This window comes from Ictalurus punctatus, chromosome 17 (genome assembly GCF_001660625.3).
Source record: "Ictalurus punctatus breed USDA103 chromosome 17, Coco_2.0, whole genome shotgun sequence".
NCBI classification, from domain to species: Eukaryota; Metazoa; Chordata; class Actinopteri; order Siluriformes; family Ictaluridae; genus Ictalurus; species Ictalurus punctatus.
Genome location: NC_030432.2, coordinates 4,983,395 through 5,011,318, shown reverse-complemented (window position 1 = coordinate 5,011,318; position 27,924 = coordinate 4,983,395). Strand labels below are relative to the sequence as shown.

The following is a 27,924-nucleotide window of genomic DNA, read 5'->3' as shown; positions in this document are numbered from 1 at the left end:
GTGAGAGATTCTGCAGTCCGGATTGAGGTTGGAAGTTCATTTCACCACTGAGGAATAGTTAGTTTGAATGTTTTTGAAAGGGACCTTGAGCTACGCTGAGTAGGTACTATTAAGCGTCGGTCGTTGATTGATCGCAGATTGGGTGAGGGAATGTAAGCCTTCAGGAGAGAGTTGAGGTAGGAGGGTGCTTTTCCAGACAAGGTCTTATAGGTAAGCATCAAGGCCTTGAATTTGATGCAGGCAGCTACAGGAAGCCAGTGGAGGCAGAGGAAGAGGGGTGTGACATGGGTTCTCTTGGGCTGGTTGAAGACGAGGCATGCTGCTGCATTCTGAATCATTTGAAGGGGTTTGATGGAGCTGGCCGGGATGCTAGAGAATAGTGAGTTGCAGTAGTCTAGTTTTCAGATAACAAGAGCCTGGACTAGTATCTGTGTAGCCTTTCCGGTGAGGTAGGGTCTGATTTTCTTGATGTTGTACAGGATGAACCTACAGGACTGTGCAGTTGTTGAGATGTGGTCTGTTAAGGTCAAGCTGTCATCAAGAAAGGTTCCTGGCCATCCTGGCTGTCTTGAGTGTGGTTGAGCCGAACTGTACAGTGAGGTTGTGGTTGATTGGGGGACAGGCTGGGATGACGAGAAGCTCATATTTTGCCAGGTTGAGCTTAAGGTGGTGTTCCCTCATCCAGACCGAGATGTCTGACAGGCAAGCAGAGATACATGCAGAGACGAATGGATCTTCAGGCTGGAAGGACAAATAGAGCTGGGTGTCATCAGCATAGCAATGACATGAGAAGCCATGAGACTCAATCACCTGCCCCAGAGATGTAGTGTAGATAGAAAAGAGCAGTGAACCCAGAACTGACCCCTGTGGAGCGCCAGTTGTGAGTTGCTGAGTTTCAGAAATACCTCCCCTCCATGATACCTTAAACGATCTGTCTGAGAGATAGGATTCCACCCAGTGCAGAATCGTTCCAGTGATGCCCAGGCTGGAGAGAGTTGACAGGAGGATCTGATGGTTCACAGTGTCGAAAGCAGCAGAGAGGTCGAGTAGGATGAGGACAGATGATCTAGAGGTTGCTCTTGCTAGTCGTAAGGCTTCAGTGACGGAAAGCAGAGCAGTCTCTGTGGAGTGATTGCTCTTGAAGCCAGACTGCTTGGTGTCCAGGAGGTTGTTCTGTGTGAGAAAATTGGAGAGTTGATTGAAAATGGCTCTTTCAAGAGTTTTGGAAAGAAAAGGGAGGGAAACAGGTCTGTAGTTGTCAACCACAGCAAGGTTAAGTAATAGCTTTTTAAACAGTGGGGTAAACCGGGCCTGTTTAAACGAGATAGGGTATGTGCCAGTAGAGAGGGATGTGTTAAAGATGTGTGTGAGTGCAGGTAACAGTGTGGGAGAGATGGACTGAAGAAAGTGAGAAGGGATAGGGTCAATAGGATAGGTTGTGGGACGGCTGGAGAGGAGGAGTTTAGAGACATCAGTCTCTGAGAGGGGAGAGAAGGAAGTCAATTAGGAGTTACATGGAGGAGGAGCCGGTCTATACATGTCTGGGGTTGAGAACTGGTTCCTGATTGATGTAAATTTGTTGGAAAAGAAAGTGGCAAAATCATCTGCAGTGAGAGCAGTAGGGGAAGGGGGAGGAGGGGGACAGAGAAGAGAAGAAAAGGTTTTGAAGAGAGTGTTGCTGTTGGGAGAACTGCCAATCTTCTCTTGGTAGTATGTGGCTTTAGGAATGGAGATGCTATTGGAAAAAGAGGAGAGAAGTGTTTGGTAATTGGTTAGGTCAGTTGGATTGTTAGATTTATGCCATTTCCTTTCAGATGCTCTTAGTTTGGCCCGGTTGTTACGCAGAGCTTCTGAGAGCCAAGGGCTAGAGGGTGATGTGCGAGCAGGTCTGGAGGTTAGGGGTCAGATGCTTTCAAGAGAAGTGTTAGGGTGGAACATAGCATGTCAGTTGCGGTGTTTAAGTCAAGTGAGGAGAGGTGGCTATCAGAGGAAAGTAAGGTTGTGACAATGGAAGAGAAATGTGAGGGGGAAAGAGAGTGAAGATTGCGACGAAATGAGATAGAGGGTGGAGACAGTGAAGGGGTGACGGGAGAGAAATAGAGAACTGGATAAAGAAATGGTCAGAGGTGTGGAGAGGAGTAATGAGAAGATTGTGTGTGGTGAAATTACGTGTGATGATGAGGTCAAGCTGTTCGCTGGCTTTGTGGGTTGCTGGTGTGGTGAGCTGCTTGAGGTCAAATGTGGGAAGGAGAGCAAGAAAGTTAGCTGCATGTGGCTGTCTAGATGAATGTTGAAGTCTCCAAGGACACACAAGAGGAGTTCCATCATCCGGGATGGTGGACAGTAGCATGTCAAATTCATTGATGAACTTTCTCCGTTGAATTGGAGGACGGTAAACAACAAGAAAGTGCATTTTGACAGGTCAGTGACTGTAACAGCATGAAATTCAAAGGAAGTGTAGGGGCAAGAGGGAGAAAGTCAGGTCAATTTCCATGTTTTGGACAGAAGCAAACCTGTACCACCCCCTCATCTGTTGGGATGTGAGGTATGAGAGAAGTTGAAGTTGGTGGCTAGGGCAGCGGGTGTGGCAGTGTTCTCAGTATTGATCCAGGTCTCAGTCAGAGCCAGCACACTGAGGTTGGAGTGGGTTGCAAAGGCAGGAATGAAATCTGCCTTGCTGATGGCAGATTGGCAGTTCCAAAGTCCGATCAAGAACAAGAGGGAATCTGCAGAGGCCACATTCAGAGAGCGTAGGTTGTCAAAGTTGCATACTTTTCTGTGAGTATGCCGTGGTCTGCGCCTGTGGCAAATAACAGGGATAAACTGATGACACATGTTAGTGTGTAAACAAGTAAACAGCAAGAGAAAAAATGGGGAGAAAAGTATACTTTGCAGCACGAGTGGTGTCTTGTCGATGTCCTTGCTCGGTGGACTCGCGCAGGTAGCCTCGCAGGTCTTTACACGAGCTCGTTCTTCACATGACAAGGGCTGATGCTTCCGCTGACAGTATGTGCAATCTTTCACCTATCCATGTGTTCTCATGCACAGTAATCTTTAGGCTGTCCACATGGGGCCATCTTCAGCAGAAGCAAGTGATTCTCAGATTAAGGAGGCTCCAAGAAGAAGCAGAGCATCAGGATGGAACAGGCAGGATAGAAGGCAGATAGACTCAGGATCACTGGCATCTGTAACATCTGTGACAGAGTTGAATATCTTGGTTCAGTGTGTGGTCACAGTTAGTGCAGTCCACAACAATATTACTTGTTTTAGCCAAGACCAAGATTTTGGAAGGAGCACAGACATACACATATGAAATCTCCAACCATTTTTTTCAGCATACAAGGTATTGTTTGGCTGGAGAATAACATGCAAGAAGCTGGACAGCCACATGAACAACCCATTTTTGATGCTAACTTGCTGCTATGGTAGAATGATTTGTCTCATCCAGTTTGTCGTTGATAGTTTTTATCATATTTAGTAAACTTTATCCTGTTTATTTTTAGACAATATTTAGTTTGGACATTTTTGTCTTATCTTTGTTACGATTTCCACTTGAGCTAGCGCTGTAGCATGCAGCGTGCTCGGAAACCTGAAGCGCAAGCACTAAGTGAGCGCACGCTTTTGGATTTTCAGAGACACTGACTTTGTTTACTTTTGACAAGTGCATTTGTTATGGTTTATGTCCTGTCTCCACCCGTGTATTGTCATTGGTTGTTTCCCGTATGTGTCATCATGTCTCAGCTCTTTTGTGTTTCACCCCTGATAACGTTTGTTATTTAAACCCCTAGTGTATCTTGTATCTTGGAAAGTATTACGTGAGTTTCCATAAACCAAGGGTTTGGTTCTCAGTTCATGAGTTATTGTTTTGATGTTGTTCTCACCCTCGATTCCTGTTTTGCCCAGTTTGTGCCTGTTTGCCAATCGCCTGACCCATTGCCTGTTTTTTGATCATGCTATTGTCTCATGATTTGGATTTGTCTGCCTGCCTCTCTTTAATAAAAGCTCTTATCTGCACTTGCATTCATCATAACCTCCATTATGTTTAATTACGTGACAGAATACTTTGCCACACCATGGATGCAGCAGGAAGAAGGAGGAGACCTCGTGCCAGGGAAACCAAGGAAACTGTGCCAGCCTCGGATTTGATCCAGTTTCCTCAATAAGCTACCACTGAGCTCCCAGATCCTTATGATGGATGTTTTGGCTATCCTGTGTATTTTCTTGTGGACTGCCAGTTTTATTGTGCTAGCCTAGCAGACCCCAAGCCTGAGGAGAAGCAATGGCTAAGGTTAATGTGGTCCTGGTTCTTTGGACTCACACCCATGGGTGTGGCTCATGGTGGCCAATGGAGCCAGGAAACTTGGGAATGTAACCCAGTTTGTGGGAATATTTGTGACGGTGTTCGGGAGTCCAGAATCTAAGGCCGACCTGGAGCATCTTTTGGGGGTTCAGCCTGGCAGATAAACTTGCCCTGCCATTCACCACCTATTATATGCAGGCAAAGAGGGCGACCTCCTCCCTAGAGCTCCAAACTGAGACCCACAAAGTGGTCTCACCTGCAGAGCTCCAGTCGGAGGTCAATGTGGTGACCTCTTCTCCAGAGCTCCAACCTGAGACCCATGAGGTGGTCTCACTTGCCAAGCTCCAGTCAGAGGTCAACGTAGTGACCTCCTCCCCATTGTTCCAGCATGAGACCTATGAGGTGGTCTCACCAGATGAACACTTTTCTAAGGTTAATGTGGCGACCTCAGCTCCAGAGCCCCAGTTGGAGGTCAATATGGTGACCTTCACCTCGGAGCTCCAGCACGAGACCCATGAGGTCTTATATCCAGAGCTCCAGCATAAAGTCAAGTTCTTGTCTGAGGTCAACGAGATGGCCTCTCAAGCCATGTTCCTGATCGAGGTCGAAGAGACGGCCTCCCGAGCCATGTTCCTGACCGAGGTTGAAGAGACTGGCTCCCGAGCAATGTTCCTGACCGAAATCGTCAAGGCGACCTCCCACGCCAAGTTTCAGCTAGAGGTCGATGAGGTGACCTTCCACGCCAAGTACCAGTCCAAGGTCGCGAGCACGGACAACCAAGTTATGCTCATGCTCGAGTATGCTGACATGGGCAACCAAGTTCTGCTCACGCCGAGTCTGCTGATACAGACAACTAAGTTCTGCTCACGCCTGTGTCTGCTGACACAGACAACCAAGTTCTGCTCACACCCGTGTCTGCTGACACGGACAACCAAGTTCTACTCACGCCCGAGTCGGCTGACATGGCCAACCAAGTTTTGCTCATGCCCGAGTCGTCTGGCATGGCAAACTCAGTTCTGCTCATGCCCGAGTCTGCTGGCAATGCCAACCAAGTTCTGCTCATGCTTGAGACTGACAACACAGCCAACCAAACTCTGCGTACACCTGAGTCTGGTGACACAGCCGACCCAGTTCAGCCTGCAGAGTCAATGTGAAGAAAACCCAAAAACAAGAGTTGGTGACATCACCAAAGAGCACCAGAGGGCAAGGGTGAAGGTAGCACAATCCACTTCAAGTGTAGAAATACCATACCATACCACATATGCAAACCACTTGTGAGCAGTGAGAATCAGAAGGCCAGATTGGAGATCGCAAATAAATACAGAGTTGAGCCACAAAAGTTCTGGAGGATTAACCACTACCAAAGTGGTGGAAAGGCCAAAATGTAGAGAAAGAATGGATCTGCTTATGATGCAAAAAGCAGGAGCTCATCAGTCAAGCATGGTGAATATTGTGTCATGGGTTTTGGCTAACATGGCTGCTTCTGGAAAAACTCACTAATCTTTATTGATGTTTATGATGAAACTCACGATAATAACAGCAGAATGTATTCAGCCATTTACAGAAACCACTTCCAATATACAGAGAAATGCAACCAAGCTAATTTGGAGGAACTTCATCAGGCAGCAAGACAGAAACCCAAAAAGCACTACCAACACAACAAAGGCCTTCATCAGGGGTAAAAAGTGGAAGGTTTTAGACTGGTCAATCACCAGACCTTAACCCAGTTGAGCATCCATTTCACCTCCTGAAGAGGAGACTGAAGAGAGAAACCCATCCAAAATAAACAACAACTGGAAGGAGCTGCAGTATAAGCCTGGAAAAGCAAAAACTAAATAAATAAATTTGCAACAGTTTGATGTCAGTGGGTCATCGGCTTGATGCAGTTATTGCAACCACATATTAAGTGTTATATACCTTCAGACTATCTGTTCCTATGCTTTTGCTCACCTAAAAATTGGCTGGTCTGATACAAAAGGTTCTATGCTTTATGTTGTTAACACATCTAGATGTAAATAACAGGAAATAAAAACTGAATCCTAAACTCTCATCTCATATTTGTCTTTTGATCTCAAACCCAAATATCTTTAATGAATAGCAAAAAATATTTTTAAAAATATTGATATACTCTATCTTAGTCCTTAAGGTTTAAAATAGCTTGAAAAATCTTGTTAGCTATATACCTGGAGCCAGGGTGCCAAACGTCACAGGTAATCTTAGGGTGTTAGGAAAGCACACATGCTCTAAGATAGTTATTCATGTAGGATCTAATGATATATGCTTTTGTCAGTTTGAGGTTACAAGGGCTAAAATTGTGTGTGAGCGTAAAGTAGTGAACACAATGTTGAATGCAACAGTATTCTCAGATACATCTATATATATATCTGTCTATTAGTCTATCTATCTATCTATCTATCTATCTATCTATCTATATATATATATATATATATATATATATATATATATATATATATATATATATATATATATATATATATATATATATATATATATATATAAAACATGGCCCTAGTCTCAACATGATTAAATAATTGCATAAATGAGCAGGTGTACATGTGTTCCTAATAAAATGGCTAGTGAGTGTATATTTAGATATTGTTTAAGAAAGAGACTGCCATTGAAAGTCTAATGTCTCGAGTGTCATTTGCTCCTATATGACCCAATTCACTATGATCTGCTTCCATTGGTAATTAAAGTGAAGTGGTACCAAAACAAATTTTATTGAACACAAATCAATTAGTGATCTATTTGTGGGTTTCAGGCAGGTATAGGATTTGCACATACTTTTTCCACGACACATGATCTTTGTGGTTTGAAGATTTATGCTAATATTCCATTACAAACTTTTATAAGTTTTTTATTTTATTTTTCATAACCGAAAGTGCATATTTCCTAATCAACAATTTTCTAGCATTTTTTTTTTTTTATCTCATGCAAATACACATTTGCTTCAAGCCCTACAGTCGCCTGACCCCACCCAACTTACATACTGATGAGATCAGTAATTGAATATTAAAATTAGTCTGGTTAAATATATATATATATATACAGTATATATATGTTTTTGTCAGTCTTTATTATTCAGGAAAACTCCCTTTACAACTGCAGGTAATGCATTAAAAGATGAGCTGCATCTGTTGTATTTCATTAAAAAATTTAGAATTTGTAGATAACTTCTACATCCTAGTGCTGTTATAATAATTATTTGTATTTTTGTTTGTACTATTGTATCAGTTGTATATTTTTTTATGTCACAGTTGTAATTACATTGATGTATGTTTTTCCATAGATATGTGTACAGAAGACTGTAACAGCAGTCATCATTTGCAGCTGGTCCAATCATCATCAGTAAGGTTGAATGTATCAATGGCCATAACACAGATCTTTATGTGGCCACTCATCTACATCAACATCCTCATGCTTCTAACCTTTTCTAGAAAACAAGCCTTCAGAACTGAAACACGCTATATACTGTTTGCCCATACCTTATTTGTGGACTTCAACTTTTCTTGTGCTGACAGATTTTGTAGTAATTCTCTCATATAGCTATGTACTGATGCCCATGCCATTCTGTATTCCAGTTTGCATGCTCATGGAGACACTTACAACAACCACACCGCTAACTATTACTGCAATGTGTGTGGAACGTTATGTGGCAATTTGTATGCCACTGAGACATAGTGCTATCTCTACTGTCAGCAGGACCCTTACAGTTATTTTTATTATTTGGATCATAAGCTCCCTAAATTCATTTGTGGATTTGTTCATCCTTGTCACAACTGGCTCGGAAGAGTATCTGTCTCAGGTAACCTTCTGTCATTATGAAATTATGATGCCAGAGAATTGGCACCGCTTCATGAGGGGTGTTATATATATTGTTAATTTTCTAATAGTTTTACTTGTTGAGTTATTTTGCTATATTATGATTGTGATCTCTGCCCGAGCAGCTTCTGTTGACAAGAAGTCAGCAGCCAAAGGTCTGCGCACCGTCTCTTTGCATATGCTTCAGCTTTCACTGTGTACAACTGAAATTGTTTGTCCCTATGTTGAAGCATTAATCATGGAGCAATATATTCAGTTATATTTGCCAATCCGCTTTTTCAACTTCATAACATTTAATGTCATCGCTAGGGCAGTCAGTCCACTTGTTTATGGCCTAAGAGATGAGAAATTTTATGCTACCCTACTGTATTATGTCAGATGTAGACAAAATCATATTTCATCTGAAAGCAGAGTCATAAATGCAAAACAATAATTGAATAAAAAATCAAAGTTAGTCACCTATACTAAGATAAACTTTGAATGTGGTAAATTCTGAAGAACCCTTGCTGACCCCTGCAAAGGTGCATCCTCCACAGTAAGAAATGTTATTTTGACCCACAGATGTACAGTGCTTGTAGCTTAAATTTATGAACTGTAATAAACTTGCTATACTGTACATAGTTACAATTAAGTATTACAAAATGCTGTTTAATACAACAAACACAAATATGTGGAGCCAAATAGGTACAGATGCTTTTTTCCAGAGTAATAATACTTCAAAGAATCTCAGGACCAGAGCTGTCTATCAGTTCATACCTTTAATAGTGACTGTTTAAAATGGCAATTTGAAGTTATTATATCACTTCAGTTGATTCTACAAATTAAATTCCCTGTGTAGACCTCAAATATGTCACAACTGTATGCATTTTTTTTTAGTGATCATCCAAATACTGAGCTACAGTATATTAATTATGCAATTATGCAAATGCAAACCGTTTGCATTTTCATTTGTATTATATCACAATTTATGTGGTAAACTGGAAACACAATTGCAAATACAGTTTGCAATTGCTTTTGAAAATTTTCTGCAAAATACTTCCATATTTTTTGTCATAGTTTTTGTTAATGAAATTAATGCTAATCCAGATTTCTGTAAAGCTGCTTTGTGACAGTGTCTATTGTTAATAGTGATACACAAATAAAAGTGAATTTAATTGAAATAGAGCTATTCTTAAAACAAAAAAAAACTCCTTTAAATATTTTAAGCTATATTTTTTATGAACTTTGAAAAGGCATGTCAGACTTAGCAGAGAAAAATGCTAGTGAAAAACCAAAGGTTTTAAATAAGATTTATTAAGGAACTGGTAAACAAAACAGAACAACAGACTAAAGTGTAATTGTTTAGTGAAAGGAAGGGTCAAAACCATGAAGTTAGAAATAAACAAGACAATAAAGCATATACTGCATATAGTGATCAAAACATTCATATCTGTTTTCTTATTTGGATTTAAGCTAAAAGTGGGCATGGTCTGCACCATAAGGATTTATAAATTTACTGAATATGGAAAAATTAATTTATGGAAATACTGGGAAATACTGAACAAAACAGGGCTGCTGGAATAAGAAAAAACATTTTTGTTCATAAATTCTACCAACAAATAGCAATTTGCAGAACAAACAGTGGATATAAGAAGTATGAAGAAAACTCTTACAATAACCTGGCTGCACATGTCTGGCCACCCGCAAATCTAATACTTTGTTAAACCACTTTGCTTATAATATAGCTCTCAGTCTTTTTTGACCAACTTAGCACATCTTGATTTGGCAATTTTATTCAACTCTTCCTTGCAAAATGCTCCAGATCTATCAAATTGTAAGGGGATCTCCTTTGCACAGCCCTCCATAAGTAATTCACAGGTTTTTAATAGGATTTAGATTACTCTTTCTGGACCTTTACAAATAATTGATGATCATTGGGGTGATTTAGGTGGGCTTGGATGTTTTTTTTTCCTGAGAAAGGGCTTCCATTTAGCCACCCTACCTCATAGCGAAGACATTGGGGTTAACTTAGCTTAGCTGTGGCTTAGGTTGTAGAGTGGGTTTTCCATTAATTGTAGGATTGGCGGTTTGATTCCTGACATCGAGCAAGACACTTAACCCCAATGGCAGGCTAGCACCTTGCATGTGTGAATGGGTGAATGAGAAACAGTGTAAAGTGCTTTGTAGAACCACTAAGGTTAACGGCTCTACATAAGTGCAGACTATTTACCATTTACATGTGCAAAAATACAAGAGATTGCTGTCACATGCAGCGATGACCACCGTGCTCTCTATATATTTTAACTCTACGGGATGTGCAGATTGGGACCTCTGGTGTTCAAACAGTGCAACTGCATTAGATGCATAATTAAAAGAATGCTGATCTCGCACATTTCTATGACGCACATCTTCACATTTTTTTGCATCGCGATGCATAGTGTCACAATGCATCATTACACCCCCATTACATTTTTTTTGAAAAGTTGTCTGTTGCGTAATATGTTGCTTTCTTTATTGACATACAAAAATGTTTCTCTAAATTTTTTTAATGTTTGGAAATATAAACATCTATAATAAATTTGTACTATATAATCTACATCAGCTGTGTATATAGAGCGCTTCTAAAGTTATAGTGAAACCAGTCTCTTCTGACAGAATCAGAAGCACTCTGTTTGCATAGCAGATGAAGGATTTTGTCCAAAATGCTCTGTTTCATTTGAACCTTTGTGTACTATACTGGACTCAACAGCATTACAAACAGCTTGTTAAATACTTACAGATCCTTTAATTATTAATCGAACTCTGAGTCTCTGCTTTATTGCACAACCCTATTTGTTTTGTGTGGGAAAACAAAGGCTGTTTTCAAAGATAATAAAAGAACACTGCTCATCTATTTCCACTGATGAGAACAGCAGTGTACAGGGCATGTACTCAATCAGGTCTTGTGATGCAACCAAAAGTCATATTTGAAAAAAATATACACTCACTGGCCACTTTATTAGGAACATATATACACCTACACATTCATGCAATTATCCAATCAGATACAGATCAAGAGCTTCTGGTCATGTTCACCTCATACTTCAGCATGGGGGAAAATGTGATCACAGTCATGGTTTGACCATGGCAGTAAGCACAACAGTATTTAGAATTTACACATAAAGTTGCGAAAAAAAACAACTACAAAAAAGCATCCAGTGAGTGGCAGTTTTGCAGGCAGGAAAATCTTGTTAATGAGAGAGGTCAGAAGAAAACTACAAGACTGGTTCAAGTTGACAGGAAGGCTATAATAGCTTAAATAACCACTTTTTACAACTGTAGTGAGCAGAAAAGCATCTCAGAACTCACAATACGTGGACCCTTGAGGCAGATGGACTACAACAGCAGAGTTTCGCAGCATGAATGTACCGCCGACATATCTGCACTAATTATGTGATGCAGTCATGTCAACATGGACTAGAATCTCAAAGTTAAAAAAAAATCTCAATAACTTGGAATCCATGCCACTATGACTTTTCTGAGAGTAAAGTGGGGTTCTAGCCAGTATTCATATCATGTATCTAATAAAGTGACCAGTGTGTGTATATTATGGAATTTAATATACACTTCAGTGAGTGTATAGTATGGAATGGCATATACACTACATATATAGCACTTCATGTCTATATAAAATTCATTGTCTTCTGGATAGAGGACACTGTCCTTCACAAAAGCTATATGAGCTGTAGCCACTTCTGTCTGCTGTTAAAAAAACGATATGATGTGTGGACAGAAATACTGAGGCATGACAGAGTACAGAGTACAGAGTAGGTCTTGTTGACTTTGCTCATTCGTAAATGCGAATGACCCAACTCTATACAAATTCTCCTAGAAGTCACTATATACAAAATCTCCTAAATTACATTCTAGTGTCAAGTTGTTGTTGTTTTTTTGGTCTGAGAAAAAATGTTGAGGACTTAAATCTTTGTCTTTTCCAGGTGCCAAGCAAAAACAAAAAATTGACCTCGATGATTAAAAAAACTTGCTTGTTTGATCACTTAGAAACAGCTACAACATCAAGAAAAATTAGTACAAAGATATTAAAGCTGGATATGAGCTGAAGGAAGGTTTATATTACAACTAATTTAGTAGACCTATTTCCTACTGAGCTGAATGGCCCAGAGAGAAAAGTGATGTAATTTTAGCTTTTGTGAGCTAAATTATTTTGTGAGCTTACTAAATTATATTTCCAAGAAAACTTACTGTTTACTCCTCATATTTTATTTGGATCTAATTTTAAAGTACTCATTACAAATCTCTAAGGTCACTTCTTCTCTCATCCAGCCAATGACTGTACTCTATATATCAGGTGAAAGGGCTCAGTTCAGCAGCCAATCATATTAATCGATGTAGAAAAAAAACTAGCAAGAATTAAGCCAATTCTTCATCTGCTGTGAAGATTTCACGCTACAATGTGTGCACCTAAATTTGGATAAACCGCCAATCTGCAGGGTTGAACTTCATCGCTGGCCCTACCTCAGTGAAATGTTTCAAATACTGTCTTCTGTCCTTCCCAAGAAGACATGAACTCCATCTAAAGTGAACTCTGTAGATATCTGCTTGAAGTGCAGTCTTTCAACTTTAAAGAGGATTAACATCCAAATCGGGGGAACCGTGAAGGAATTATAGCTCTTTTCATATGTGCTAACCGCTCCCATCCCCTTTTAAAAGAACCAAAAGTAATTTGAAAATCGATCATAATCATAAATTAAATTGCCATTTAGACGTCACCAGACACTGGGTTTTTTCCCTGGTGATGCTCCTCCAGGCCTTTAATACACCTGTCTTCAGTTTCTACATGTTCTTGGAGTGTTTTGCCTTCAGCAAGTGAAATAAATGAACAATTGGATCCAGGTCAGATGTTTGATTTGGCCACTGCAGATCATTAAACTTGTTTGCCTTAAAAATATCTTGGGTTGCTTTCAAAGTATGCTTCAGGTTATTGTTCCTAAGCACTGTGCTGCACTGTCCAATGAGTTTTGTAGCATTTTGCTGAACTGGAGCAGATAATATAGCCATATACACTTCAAAATTCATCCTGCTGCTTTCAGTCACATCATCAATAAATACAAGGGAACCAGTTCCATTGACAGTCACACACTCATGCGATAAGATGATGTGTTACACTTCAGATCATGCATGATGAGTAGATCCTTCCCTTCTCCATACTCTTCTCTTCCCATTGTTTTAGTACAAGTTGATCTTTATCTTATCAGGCCATAGGATTTTGTTCCAGAATTGTACAGACTTTTTTTTTTTTTTTTTTTAGATGTTTTTCAAAAACACTAATCAGGTCTTCCTGTTTTTAAGGCTTTACCAGTGGTTGACATTTTGTGGTAAACCCTCTATATTTACTTTGGTGAAACTTCTCTTCATTCTCTTGTTGTGAAAAATGTTAATGATCACTTCCAAAGTGGGTATATTGGTGCTTGTTCCTATCTTTGTCTTGCCCTTTGAATAATTTGCACGTAACATTGTTTTCTTTTGTTTATTGTCAGTAGCTCTGACCTGCTGCTGCTTTTTTTTTTTTTCTTTCTTGTTGATCAGCCTTTGACCCTGCGTGTTTACTATAAGCCGAGCTGGTCAGCGTTTCTGCTGACGCGGTATAACGCTTGTGCGTCACCGCACGTCTCTCCTTGAACTTTATTTTTTTTTCCCCTAATAGGACTTTTTCAGTACACTAGTCAATAAACCGCTTGGGCCATGCCGTATAAAATGCGCGAACCTGGAATCGTCAGATTCAACTGAGAACAGCGAAAGATTACAGGCTTTCTTCAATAGTGCTACTTAGGATCATTTTTTATTATTATTATTTTACCTTCGTAGTAGGCGGAATTTATATCGATTTAGATCATAAACATAAGATACAAGTCTGCAAGCGAAAAAAAACAAAACAGCGGATTAATCTACAAATTCAGAAATGCAAGCTTTGGGGCACTGCGGTTTGTGTGTGTCTAGAGGACCTTTTCAGAGCCGGACCGACTTCCTGCTTACGCGGGCCAACATGGCTGCTATCCGTCGAGCGGCGGCGTGTTTACATTTATTCAGGTATGTATAACGGTACTTGATTAATGTTATGATTTTGGAAGATCGTAGATAAACTGCATACCATAAATGGAGGTCTTGTGCAACGTATGTATGTACGTACGTACGCACGCACGCTACCGTTGTATTCTGACCAAATATGTAGTACTCTAGTAAGCAAACCACTGTTTAGTATGTTTTTATTACGAAGTTATGGGGTTTTGGCCGTAGCTAAGGCGACTGTAGGTGGTGTACTATTTAAGTTTAAATACGTTAGTTTGTGGTTTCTCAGATTTATCAGTGAATGAGCTTGAACATGAGTTTTAAACTTCTCTTTTACTTCTAGAGCCACAGCCAGTGGGACCTTTATCAACAGACAACCTTTACAGCGGCTTCTACGTATCCCAGAAATGATGCAGACAAATATCGTGTCCTTGAGCATGGGCAGTGGACTATGTACTATTCCCTTCATACAGGTATATCGTCAATTAAAGAAACGTGGAAAACGGGTATAAAATGTATGCATTGTCATAATACCAAATGCATCCTTTCTGGACTGTTGTAGTACACTTCGGATGAACTGTTTGACATTGAATTCAAATACGACATAATGGTTAAATTCACAAAGGACAGAAGTTCTTAAGGCTTTAAGTCCCATACACATTTTTCTTGTTTTTATTACAGCAGGCAGAAAATCTCTCACATGAGTCTCTGATTCGACGGGCATCCGGCTTGGTCACAGACAGTGCTAATACCTACCTTTCCCAAACAACCATGGCTCTTGTAGATGCCCTCACACTCTATACAAAGGTCTGTAGTTGGGTTTAATGGCTTATGTGGTGTACTATTTGGATACTGTTTGGGATGTATATATCTCAGTTTCAGAGAACATCAGATTAGTGTGCATTGAGTAACATGATCTGTTCCTGTTCTCAGGCTCTGCACACCCTCATTGCTCTTCAAAAGCGCTATTTGGCCTCAATTGGAAAACTAACTCCTGCTGAGGAAGACAGCATTTGGCAAGTGATTATTGGCCAGCGAGTGGAGGTAATTTTTGGGGGCCTGTGTTTTAGTGAATTCAAGTATAAAAATACCTAGTGAAGTCCCTTTTCGTTACCTTAATGTTTGTTAGTAGCATTTGCTCTGCAATGACAACTAGAAAACAGTACTTGGGAATTGACTGTAATGGAGCGTGATGTACTTTTGCGCTTATCACTCAAATATCACCAAAAAGAATTGGCTTTAATCTTTACTGATGCTCAGATTTATAAACATAAATAAATATAAAAAGCCCCTGTAGCAAGCAGTATTTTTCTTTATTCAGGTTGGAGACAGGCTGGATGAATGTAAACGCTTTGAGTCAAACTGGATGAATGCTATCAACATCTGTGAGTTGTCGGCTGAGGCTGCCTACAATGCAGGCATGTGTTTATGAGCTAAAATTACTAGTATTTATATGTGGGGAACAACCCTTGTCCATTGATGGTTATGGTTTAAATCAGCTGATAATATCCTCTTGGTTTTTAGGAGCCGAACATGTATCCAATGCATTAAAAAGCAGCATGCAGGCAGCACAGTCTAAGGTAGAAGAGATGAGGAAACTCCAATTGGTGGCACAGAAGAGTCTTGCTGAAATGAAAGCTGAAGAGATCCAGAGAATGGCTGAGTATGCATCAAGTATCAACTTACAGGATTTGGAGGATGTTCCTGAGGCTTACCTCCGCGAAGACTGAGAAAGCATTTTTTATTAAGGAAGGACTGAATTTAAGTTATTGTCCAGCATAGGTTCCAACTTGGAGCCTTTCAGCTGCAAAAATGTAGTATGGCTAAGAACCAGTGAATGAAAGATATTTTTTGTTTGTGCCATATGTATTACATTTGAATCTAAAATTTCTGGAATATAATTTCAAGGCATTGAACTTATAGACTTATTTGGCCAATAATTTGCATTGCCCATTAATGATTAAGATAATTAAGCACAATACATACAGCAACATCCACACAGCATATTAAATTTGTCATCTTATGTGTACTATCTACATTTTATCTGAAAAAAAGCATGTCATCCATAAGCTGATAACCACAATTTCTTACATGTAAGCAAGTAATTTGTCCAGATGGTGTACACACTTTTGAGATCATTAGAAAAATGAATGTACTACTGCTTTATTTTAATGTAAATAAAATCTTATTTTTTCTATGAATGTGCCAGCTGTTTTTATTGATGTGATCTGGAAGAGAATTATTGGATCATCTTGGCATGAATGGACATATAGTGCCATCTGCTGTGGAGGAGGGTGAAGTTGCTCAACCCATTTGTGTGGATTGTGTTTGAATGTCTAATTCAGTTTAATTGTTGTGTATTTAGAATACAGAGCATACTTTTATTGGTAACATAAAGCAAGACCAAAGAAGATTCACACAATACAGTGGATATAAAGTGAATATAGTCTACATACCCCTGGTAAAATTGCAGGTTTTTATGATCTAAAAAAAAAAATGAAACCAAGATAAATGTTGTATCTTTTTCCACCATTAATTATACAGCAACTGACAAAATCCAGGTGAAAAACAAACTTAAATATTATAGGGTGGAAAAAATGGAATAGAAAAAACTTATAATAACCTGTTTGCACACTTTTGTGGTTTTCTATGGGTCTTGCGATTTCTCCTAAAACATACCAGTAGGTGGATTAGCCTTTGTATGCTGTAACATTGCAGCTTCGAACTAAAAAGCCCAAACCTGTTCCAGCAATACCACTGTGCACAAAGCAAGGTCCATGAAGACATGATTTGCCACAGGCTTAAGTAGAAGTACTCATGTGACCTCAACCCCTCTGAACACCTTCAAGATGAACTGTAATACTGACTGTACCCCAGGCCTCCTCACCCCACATCAGTGCCTGACCTCACTAATGATATTGTGGCTCAATGGGCAAATCCCCATGTATAGTCCTGCCTCATATCCAGTGTTCCTGGCATAGGCTCTAGATCCCCCACACTCCTGACCAGCATAACATGGCTGCTGAAAGTGAGTGAGACTGAGAGTGTTATAGACGGAATACAGTGAATTCATTCAATTATTAATTTAACATAATTTATATATAATTTAAAAAAATCTAAGTAATGTACATAATTCCAACATTTTCATTAATAATCCAAGCAATTCCCACAATATACTGGCTGTGTCCAAAGAAGACATCGTTCTTAAAAAATAACCAGCAGATGGCGGTGTCATGTTTTTATTACATTTTAGCTATTTATCCAATCAGCTCTTAGTCGGATATAAATGAGAATTCTTCATTGTTATTTACCGTCGCTCGTTCAGTGGTGTCACTTGTGTGTATCATACTGTAGACACTGGCATCCTGGTGTTTCTGTCATCGTATAATTAAATTAATTAGAAATTAATGTATTAAAAATAGGTAAACTGTGGGTACCAGTGAATATTTAGAGAATGCGTTAGGTAGGCTGATTGTATTAAACGGTGATATTTTGTTGTTTTTTAATGTAGCAGTGGTCAACATAAAATCAAAGTTGTTGTCAGGGGCTTCACTTTGTGCTTTGCACACACACACACACACTCTGTTGGAAGCACACAATATATATACTATAGACCTGCATAGACTGCACCCCAGGCCTCCTCACCCAACATTAGTGTATGACCTCACAAATCCCCACAGCCACGCTCCAGAATCTAGTGTGCAGGTGGAAAAAAGTTGTAAATGTTGCTGTAAGCAAATATTGATTCCATATGGCTAGAACATTAATGAATACCTCTGTGAATTTTCAAGTTCAAAATCTTAAAATAATTCGAATGCCATCGTTATACAACTGCATGCTCATCATGCTGGTCACTGCTACAGAGGGACAGTTTCAGGGGCTTGTTTCCACGTGTTCAGAGGTCAGATTGCTCCGCCCACTTGAGCCGAAATAATCACGCCCATTCTTAGATCTCTAGTGCTATGGTTACCCCAGGCAGTGTGTTCATACGACAAGCTTAGCGGAATTAGAAATCATGGCAAGGGGACTACGATTTCTCGCGGGGAATATCGCAGTATCTTTGCAACTGTCCATTCATCTTCCCCTTCTTTTATTCGTCTTCATCGGTGGGTTATTTATTATTATTGTTTTAGTTATTCTGTACGATTGTAGCAAGTTTGAAGTTTGCTGTGTAGACAATTGCAGCGTGTAGCACAACACATCTGATGCTCCAGCTGAACCCCACTACTTCACATGTGTGTGGTATAGATTCTACTTTAAATGATTTACATCACTATTAATGATAAAGATTGTAGCTTTGGACTTGCATTGTTTAGCCACAACAGCATCATCATTACAGTTAGCCAGCTTACAGTATTGTTTGGCTTGGCAAACGTGGAAACATTGTAAACGTGAAAGACAGTAAAGCGGGTGAAAAGGTCATTAGTCTGTATCAGTGAGTGAGCTACTTTGCTAGACAATGTAACTTTTATGTTGAATGTAAATAAAGGTGTACTGAGATCTGCACAATTCAATGTAAATACTACCCTGCATCTTTTGGCAGCCATTTCACTTTGCATTCTGGTTAAACTAGTTGACTTTAGCACGAAGTTTACTGGAACAGTAGCAAAAAAAAAAAAAAAAAAAGAGGATTTACATAGAAAAAAATTCTGCATGGATATTTCACGTCTGTATTTTATGTAATTATAGGAAAAGCCCTGCTACAACAGACTATGATTAAGAGTATGGACGCCATTTTTTTGTGCATGAAAGAGATTTTCAGTCTGTGTTTTTCAGTGTTCTCATTTAGGTCTTTCCCACTTGAGGACAACTTTTACTGCAGTTAGTAAAATTGTTTTAGAAGTCTTCAAGAACAGGTCAGACCCCTGTGTAACATAGCTGGCCCAATTAGTGAGGAGCCGGTTAATATACTGTAGGACAGTAGGTCTGCATGATCGAGAGGTGAACACTCCTGCACACGACAAACAGTACTAGATGCAAGTGTCAACAGCTGACATGTGGTCTAGGTCTTTATAGTCCTCATTCATACTGGCTAAAATACTGCTGCCGAACCAGAGTGTGATGCTGCTGCCAAGCTAGCATCTCCCTTTATAATAATTCCTTAGATTTATATATCGCTTTTCTAGACACTCCAATTCTCTTAATATAATCTTTCCACTGTGGCATAGTAAAAGATTTCCTAGCAGCAATCAGCCAATTAATTTGCAATGAGTTTTGTCTGTCCACGTTCAAACCAACATGGCCTGCTGCCGTATAAAGGCTGTTAGGGTTCTCTTAAAGTCTACAGGCCGGTAGAGGCACAGGAGATGAATTCAGTTCCTCTGTCGGATCATCTGTCGATGGTCCAGAATTCTTTTTGTGTGTGCCATATCTGACTCTAGGCCTTCCATCTGCTTTGAGAGAGACTCTGAAAGACTCAGGACAGTAGTTCTGTGTAAAAGGGGGGTGAACACTGCTGCGCTAGACAAACAATACCAACTTGTGCTACTGTAGAACTGTACTGACCTATAAATATGGACATTGATGCATTTCAGAATAATCCAGACACAACTCATGTACAGGCTGACAGTTACTGTCGACCTTAAAAACATAACTCTATTACTCTTCTCATAGAGGTGTCTTCAGTAAGTAAATGTTCACATATAGATTTATGATGTCCTTAATCTTTTGTAAGTCCTGTCTGTTATTGAGAACATGATATTGAGAACAAGTCTAAGAAGCATGGTTTCCTAGATGAGAAGTAGACTCGCAGAGCACTTTATTAGGAACATCTGTACACCTACTCTTTCATGCAATTATCAGCCGATCATGTGGCAGCAGTGCAGTGCATAAAATCATGCAGATATGGGCCAGCAGCTTTGCCTAATTTTCACATCAACCATCAGAATGGGGGAAAATGTGATCTTAATGATTTTGGTGATGGCATGATTGTTGGTTTTAGTATTTCTATAACTGCTGATTTCCTAGGATTTTCATGCAAAATAGTCTCCAGAGTTTACTCAGAATGGTGCAATAAAGAAAAAAAAAACATCCAGTGAGTGGAGACAATGTTGATTCAAGATATGGAGAGGCTGCAGTCAGTGAAAGACCTGTTGGAGTAGCATACCTCCCAGTGTAGTCTCTAAAAATGAAATTCTCCTTGTGGAGTGCCCCATCACAATAGAATGCTATTAGAATGCACAATAGAATGCTTCTAGGCTGTGGTGATCACCTTCACCTGACGTCCATAATTTCTGTATAGACCGATATTGTGCCAGATAAATAGTTTGTTCTTTGACTAGTTAGCCATGCATTTCAAATAGCACAACACGGTGTCTACTGGGCAGATTAGTGAACATTGTGCAGATTGACTCTAAAGTCAGTCACAAGGTTCTTCGGTTTAGACACCTCATCTATGGTAGAACCGTTCATTTCTGTCACATGGTTACCCTTCTCCTGTCATCAGTGCATGCAGGGCGAGCATCCAAAACACATGGGGGAAATCCCATATCTGATTCTTTGGGAGCATGGCAAATAAAAGGCCCTTATCCTAGGGTTCTAGTACTCCAGAAGTGCTATGACAGCCCCCCGGTTGTAGATGCTATGTGCTTCTCGGTCGGCTGGCTCCCTCTGGCATGATTTTGTTGCATAACTCGTCAAATGTTAAGCGGGTCATTCTAAAGTTTTGGATCCACAGGACCACCGTAAAATCATTGCAGACTATGATCTCCCAGAAATCCCAGATATGTGGCCCCTGCCAGGTATAAGGGGCTTGCCTTTCCATGATTGCATGCATTACGTGCCCTCGTCGCCTTCTATTAAACACTATCACGGCTATCGCGGTGGATGCAATTGAAATCACCGAGCCAACACTCATCAGATCTTAGAGATTCTTCACCATGTTTAATTGTAATGACTATCGCGAGAGGACAAAACCCAGATTTAATCGCATAACATCATTTAATGGAAACGCAGACTATATGATGTTATATTTCGTCAACATTCTTAAAATATCGCTTCTATTTTGTGCAAAACTGCAATGGAAACTCGGCTACTGAGGGGGTAAAAGAAGGGTGTGGCCAGACATGAGTAATGCCTGTTGTGAATGTTATGTCATTACAGTGGGAAAAAATACTGGAGACTGTGACTGCTGGCCACTAGGTAGTCGCAAGCATTAGCATTTAGGTTTTTTGGTTTGTTTGTTTTTTTAAGTTACCCATTAACAGGATCAGGACTGCTTTCAAAACTAACATCCTTTATGATTGGTGTAAATGTGTACAGAGAGGAAGGAAAAGGTGAGCACTTCAGGGGCATGGAGCAAGTACCTCAGCAAGAGCGTGAAATGTACATTCTGACTGAATTGTTTACAGGAAAGTGCCTGTCAGAGGATGCTTGTGTGTAATTTAAATTGCATGCCACAATACATTAGTAGGAAATAAGTCTGTCCCTATTTCAAATTTTGAAAAAACTTAATTTTTAGTGTAAAGTTCTGTTTACATAGCCTGTGTTTTCTGGGCTTGAAGCACAAAGGTAGCTGTTTCATATCCAGACAAGGAATATGAGGAATATTAGCCTTGAAATACTCTTGGAAAAATCCAAGAACTGTAGTAGTGTTTTGTAGCAAAATAAACTTGTGTTTTACTTGCCTATCAGTTGATAACAGTTAGTTGGTAACCATGATTACATGACCAGCATAAATAATTCACTTTTAAGGCATTGCTTACTGTATTTAACACAAGCCTAGAATATGATGGCCACATCATCTGCAATGGCATTGATCTTCCCTATGCAGTATGTGCTAAAATAAAGACTGCTGCAGCATCACTTGCTAAGCAGCACAACCTGCTGCAAGTCACTCACTGTAAGTAAAAGGGTCAGTCATATGGAATCAAACAGACATGATTTGACACAGTGATTTGCTTTAACAACAAACAGTCTTCTGTTTAATCAGGACTCTTCTACTGATAACGTATATAACGTTTTATTTATATATATAATATATATATATATTATATATTATATTATAACGTACGTATAATTTTCACGAGATCAAGAGATGGCCTAATGGTATCCTCTAGGAATGGGCCTGAATGAAGCCACCTAGCTAATAAGTGGGATTTTTAGATCTGTTTAATTTTTTTCAGTTACATGGTTAACAATTTTCTGATTAATTCTGTTTAATATTCTGATTCTTAATTATTATAATTCCCATTAAGGTCAATATTTTTATGAAGTATGTCATTGTGATCATAGGTTAAAGGTTGTATATATAGGTTTTGTCACTGCTACTGCATTTAATTCAATTCAATATAGTTTCAGTATTATGTTTTGTCACTTCACTCACAGCTGCATTTTTAATCAGATAAGCTGTGCTTAAACTATAATTAATTGCTGTAATAAACTGCATATGGAGAAATTTTGCCTTCTTTGCAAGCTTCAGTGATTGCTCTTTTAGGTCATTGCTGGTTTACAGTGTTGGATGGATGGATCACTATCTGTTAACTTTACAAAGGCTAGCTAATAAACTGGTAGAACACCTGTCTATTAACAACTGTTAAAAATACCCAGTTTTTACATATGTTATATTACATAATGTAGTATGTTGCATATAGTTTAAAGCTTGTATATGTTGGAATGAAATGACGTTCCTTCAGGACCATGGTGCAACACAGAACAGTGTGCAAGACTACATAAAGTGCAAATGCACAACAGTGTGAAATGAGTACAACACAATAAATACATATAACAAAACAATAAATACACAGGACATTAAATAAGTCCTATACACAAGACAATACACAGAACATGGACTGTAAACTGTAAGCTATTGTGTAATAGTCAAGTATAACAGCAATATTGGCAGCAAAAAATGATTCCATCAAATAAAGTGACTGATGCAGCTATGCAGTGTGCAGTGGTACTGATTCTTACTGGTTAGACCAGCCCATGTGAGCGTTGGAAGTCAGCAGGGTGTTGAGTTATCTGCCTCAGGGAAGAAACTGTTGTGGAGTCTTCAGGTGTTATGGATGCTCCTGTACCTGTTGCCAAATGAGAGGGGTGGTAGGGGTCATCCGCAATACTGGTGGCTTTGCGGATGCAGCGGTTGTTGAATGAGGTGTTGATTGAGGGTAGAGAAACCTGCTGTCCTCATAATTTGCTGTAGGGTCTTGCCATCAGAGGCTTTCAGTTTCTGTACCGCACGGTGAGACAGATGATCAGGATGCTCTCTGTCGTCCCTCTGTAGAAGAAGGTGAGGATGGGAGGGTGAAGTTTGGTTTTCTTGGGCCTTCTTGGCTAGGCAGGTGATGTTGAGAGTCCAAGAGAGGTCCGCTGTCATGTGGACACTTGGAGCTTTTGACTCTCTCCACAGTTGTTCTGTTGATGTGCAGTGGTAAGTGGGCCACTTGGGTTCTCACATGGGTATCAACATTGAGAGATAGGTTGTTGTCCCTACACCATTCTGCGAGCTGGTTCACCTCCTCTCTGTACACTGACTCATCATTGTTGCTGATGAGGCCCACAACTGTAGTGTCTTCAGCAAACTTGATGATGTGATGAGAACTAACCTTAGCAGCACAGTCCTGAATCAGCACAGTAAAGAGCAGTGGACTGAGCACAAATCCCTGGTGCTGGTGCTCAGTGTGAGGGTGCTGGAGGTCTAGTTGCCGATTCTGACAGACTGGGGTCTCCCAGTCAGTAATTCCAGTATCCAGTTGCAAAGGAAGGTGGTCAGACCCAGCAGATACAGCTTAATCTGTTGTTGTGGGATGATTGTGTTGAATTCTGAACTGAAATGTATAAACAGTATTTTTACATAGTTGTCCTTTTTGTAGAGATATGTCAGAGACAGATGGATGGTAGCAGATATGGCATCCTTTGTAGAGCAGTTGGGATTATTGGCATACTGAAATGACCTGAAGGCAGTGTCTCTGGTTTTCAACAGTGAGCGGACTCCTGCAGTCACCCCCGGTTTTGGTTTACGCGTGTGATTATGCCCTTGAAGGACGTTATACATCATCTATGCACTTGCTTATGTAGCCAGTCATTGATGTTGTGTATTCCTCCAAGTCTGTGGTGTTATGGTATGTAGCCTCTCTGAACATATTCCAGTCTGTAGGGGTGTGATATCTGTAGGTTACTGATCGCCTCCTAGAGTTCACTTAGCACTTCCCTAACATTAGTGCCTGGTGGAGTGTACACCGTGACAATGAGCATGGTGATAAATTCTCTGGGCAGGTAGTATGGACGGCATTTCACAGGCATAAATTCCACCAGCGACAAACAGTAGCTTGAAACCACAACGGCATTCCAGCACCATTCGTTGTTTATCTAAACAGTTTATCTAAAGTTTCCCAATTGGTGTAGACTACACATAACCTGCACCATATCAGTGGACCTGAAGTGGCCGCTGCTACCATCTTGGACTCAAAGATATGTAAATGTGCAAAGTGCAATCACTGACATCAGCAGGATTAGCCATAACAAAAAGGGAGAGCCAGAAAGTAACTTGACTAAACAAATAGGTGTTCAGCATAGACTTTAAGGTTGAGACTGTGTCTGAGTCCCGAACACTAATAGGAAGGTTCATCCAAAACTGTGGGGCTTTGTAAGAAAAATCTCTGCCCCTGCTGTAGTCACCATTAATCTAGGTACTGTTAGAGAGCCTGCACCATTTGAATGAAGCAGGTGTGGTGTATCATAAAAAATTAAAAGTTCACTCAAGTACTGTAGAGAAAGATCATTCAATGATTTTTTTTTCTTTCCCACTTGTTTTTTATAATTATAAGTAGAGTTGAGGTACTCGATCCCGGTACCAACCAAAATTTACAGTACAGTTGAGTTCGTGTCATGTATAACATGAAAAGATAACATAAAATTAAGATGATAAAAGATTAATAAATGTCTCCCTGCCTGAACAGGGGGCTTTCTGTATGCACATACTTGAAGTACAAGCACAGAAAGCCACCTCATCGTGCAAGTACTTTAATTGAGTTCTCTTTAGCAGCTTATTATGCTTGGACAGTCAAATAAAAACACACACATCACGTCAAATGCAGGTCTGGCCAAGTATTCATGCAAACACAGACGGTTATGTCTTAAGTATATGTAAACAGTTGGGGAAAAAATCGGAGGTCTGTCAATAGAGTATATTGGATCTGTGCATTAGGTCTTAAAGTGACAGCAGTCTAATAAACCTGCTGCTGTCTGTGGCATTAATGTTAATCAAACAACAAAAGACAACGAGAAAGTCACTCGCTCATTTGACTGAGTAGCGTCAGTAAATCGAATAAGAATCACTGTATATGTCATACATGACACTTTTATTTTATATTTAATTGCTTTCTCAATTTCGGTAGTATTACTTACTTGAACACTACTGATGGACCTACCTGAGAAAACGTATCATTATAGTGAAATAAAACTGTACTCTTGTTGCCCACCCCTAAACATTAGCATTTGGTGATTCCAGTCTTGACTTTCACTTAAAATCTGAAATGTACTTCTTTAATGTAGTAAATATCATAAACCCTGCTGATAGGATTTTTTGTTTTTCATTTTAGGAATTAAAATGGAAAAAGTTACAAGAACAAACTATGTTCATAAAAGAGTTTGTTGTCATTCATAGGCAGATTAAAAGCAGTAATAAAGCATTAAGCTTAATGTTATGACAAGCTGCTAAATGTAACTCTACTCACTCTCTCTCTCAGCCTATGTAACTGTGGGGGTGACTCATTAAATCATTGAAATATCAACTTGAACTGGAGGATACAGTAATAATAACAATAATATAATAACAAAAAGAGGTTAATTTGTATTTTCATACACTTGTAATATAATAAGATATATATATATATATATATATATATATATATATATATATATATATATATATATATATATATATATAATGTATGTGTGTGTGTGTGTGTGTGTGTGTGTATGTATGTATGTATGTATGTATGTATATGTATCTATATCCCTTTTTTTCTCTGAAACCATTTTTGAAAAGAAACTAGTTGAGGTGCTGATGACATGAAATAAAAATATTAAATGGCAATGGCAATATGTAATAGTGGTGTTTTTGTTACATTTATGTTGCCATTGGTTTGTGAAGGTTAAAGTATTAATTTAACAGCTCAGTGTTTACAATTGGCATTTCAGATCTTTTTTTCAATTTAATTACTTTCTGGACTCAGCCAGACTCGACTTGGACTCGGCCATTAAGGTCTCGGACTTAAGTCCAACCCGGCCCCTTTTGGACTCCAGCTCTATTGGTTAAGGACTTGGTCTCAACTCGAAAGTGGTGGACTCGGACCAACACTAATTATTAGTTATATTTTATAATCACACTTATTCTACTACACCTGTCAGTGAGCTTGGCACAATTTTCTGAAGATGAAGGTGGATGATTCTGGTAAACTGCAAAACAAAACTAGCCACTTTAATAGGAACACATGTACATTTTCTATTTCATGCAATTATCCAGTAGATTGGGGAAAAAAACATCACCTGGTCTTTTTCCAATCTTTACCTGTACGGTTTCTTGAGCCTGTGTCTACTGTAGGCGCAGATTACTGTATTTGGCTGTCAGGAGTGGAACCTGATGTGGTCTTCCTATTGTAGTCCATCCGCCTTAAACTCTGTAAGCTCAAAATACTATTGGGTGTAAAAATCCCAGGAAATCAGCAGTTTCTGAAATACTCAAACCAGTTTATTTGGCACCAATAACCACTCCATGGTCAAAGTCACTGGGATCACATTCTTCTCCATTCTGATGCTTTTTATAAATATTAACTGAAGCTCTTGACCTGTATCTCCATGATTTTATGCATTGCAGTGTTGTCACATGATTGGCTGACTTGCATGCATGAGTGGGTGTCCTATCAATGTGATTGGTGAGTGGATACACCACTGAAACCATTGACCAATTTAAATGACTGATGACTCCAGATCTAGCCAAGCTAAAAACTTCATGCATGCAGACATAAAATAAAAACATCTGTGTTGACCGCAGACATAAGAATCCAGGCCTCGGAGAAGTATCATTTACAGCTTTAGCCTGTTTATTAACGTAATGATAATCATTCCACCTCAAAAATCTAATTGTACAGGAATTACAGTATTTGTAGGAATTTCTGATATTAATTAGTCTCGAGCAACCTGTTATTCAGACAATCCTCCATATAGTCTATGTACTTTTGCCCATCATGTGTTTCAGTCATAATGGTAATATGCGTTGATTCCGTTTTTTCTTCCATAATGTTCATTTATTTCTCTTATCTTCCTTCCTTTCCTCTCATTATAGTCTTGTTGTGCGCTGAACTTTTGCTTTACTCTGCATTATCCTTTTCAGATATTGTAAGGCAGACAAAGCAGAATCTCCTTTATTGTTATTGGATTTTTGAGACAGATTATGCTTGACACCTACATTTCATAAAATTCTGAGACCAAAACATGAGCCTGTTGGAGATGAATGGTAATTGCATGTTGCTCTGATGCAGAGTGAATATTTTGCTTGTTTATTTTTCAAGGGTGTTCATGAATATAAAGGGCATTCTATTTCGGATCTGTTGCTCTCTGTGGTTAAAGCAAATGATATGTGAGCGGCAGATTGTCTTTCTGGTGTTCATTTAGATATCCAAGGCAGACGCCATCTGTCCTGCCCTGTGGAAAGAAGGTACCAACTGTGTACTAGTCTCACTTACTTTATCCAGCAGACAGAAAGCACATTAGAGAGCAGGCTTTTGGGGATTGGA

General features: G+C 39.4%; 2 protein-coding genes and 1 pseudogene across 2 annotated transcripts in view; all 3 read left to right on the top strand.

The window, feature by feature from the left end:
* Nucleotides 1–4,335: 4,335 nt before the first annotated feature.
* LOC108277605 (odorant receptor 131-2-like) lies at nucleotides 4,336–8,576 on the top strand (annotated as a pseudogene).
* A 5,308-nt stretch (nucleotides 8,577–13,884) lies between these two features.
* diabloa (diablo, IAP-binding mitochondrial protein a) lies at nucleotides 13,885–16,385 on the top strand. The gene is made up of 6 exons (XM_017491674.3): nucleotides 13,885–14,209; nucleotides 14,532–14,661; nucleotides 14,870–14,995; nucleotides 15,122–15,232; nucleotides 15,510–15,606; nucleotides 15,713–16,385. The coding sequence occupies exons 1-6, from the start codon at nucleotides 14,082–14,084 to the stop codon at nucleotides 15,916–15,918; spliced, it is 798 nt and encodes a 265-aa protein (XP_017347163.1). The 5' UTR covers nucleotides 13,885–14,081; the 3' UTR covers nucleotides 15,919–16,385.
* Nucleotides 16,386–18,139: 1,754 nt separating this feature from the next.
* nectin3a (nectin cell adhesion molecule 3a) overlaps nucleotides 18,140–27,924 on the top strand; it is a 22,351-nt gene continuing 12,566 nt past the window's right edge. The window contains exon 1 of the mRNA XM_017491458.3: nucleotides 18,140–18,294. Coding sequence (XP_017346947.1) covers nucleotides 18,204–18,294 — 91 coding nt within the window. The 5' untranslated portion in view covers nucleotides 18,140–18,203. The remainder of the gene's footprint in view (nucleotides 18,295–27,924) is intronic.

Coding starts and splice junctions, on each gene's coding strand:
- diabloa (XM_017491674.3), top strand. CDS start 14,082: ATGCAAGCTTTGGGGCACTGCGGTTTGTGTGTGTCTAGAGGACCTTTT. Junction 15,233..15,509: donor TTATTGGCCAGCGAGTGGAG/GTAATTTTTGGG, acceptor TTCTTTATTCAG/GTTGGAGACAGGCTGGATGA. Junction 15,607..15,712: donor TGAGGCTGCCTACAATGCAG/GCATGTGTTTAT, acceptor CTTGGTTTTTAG/GAGCCGAACATGTATCCAAT.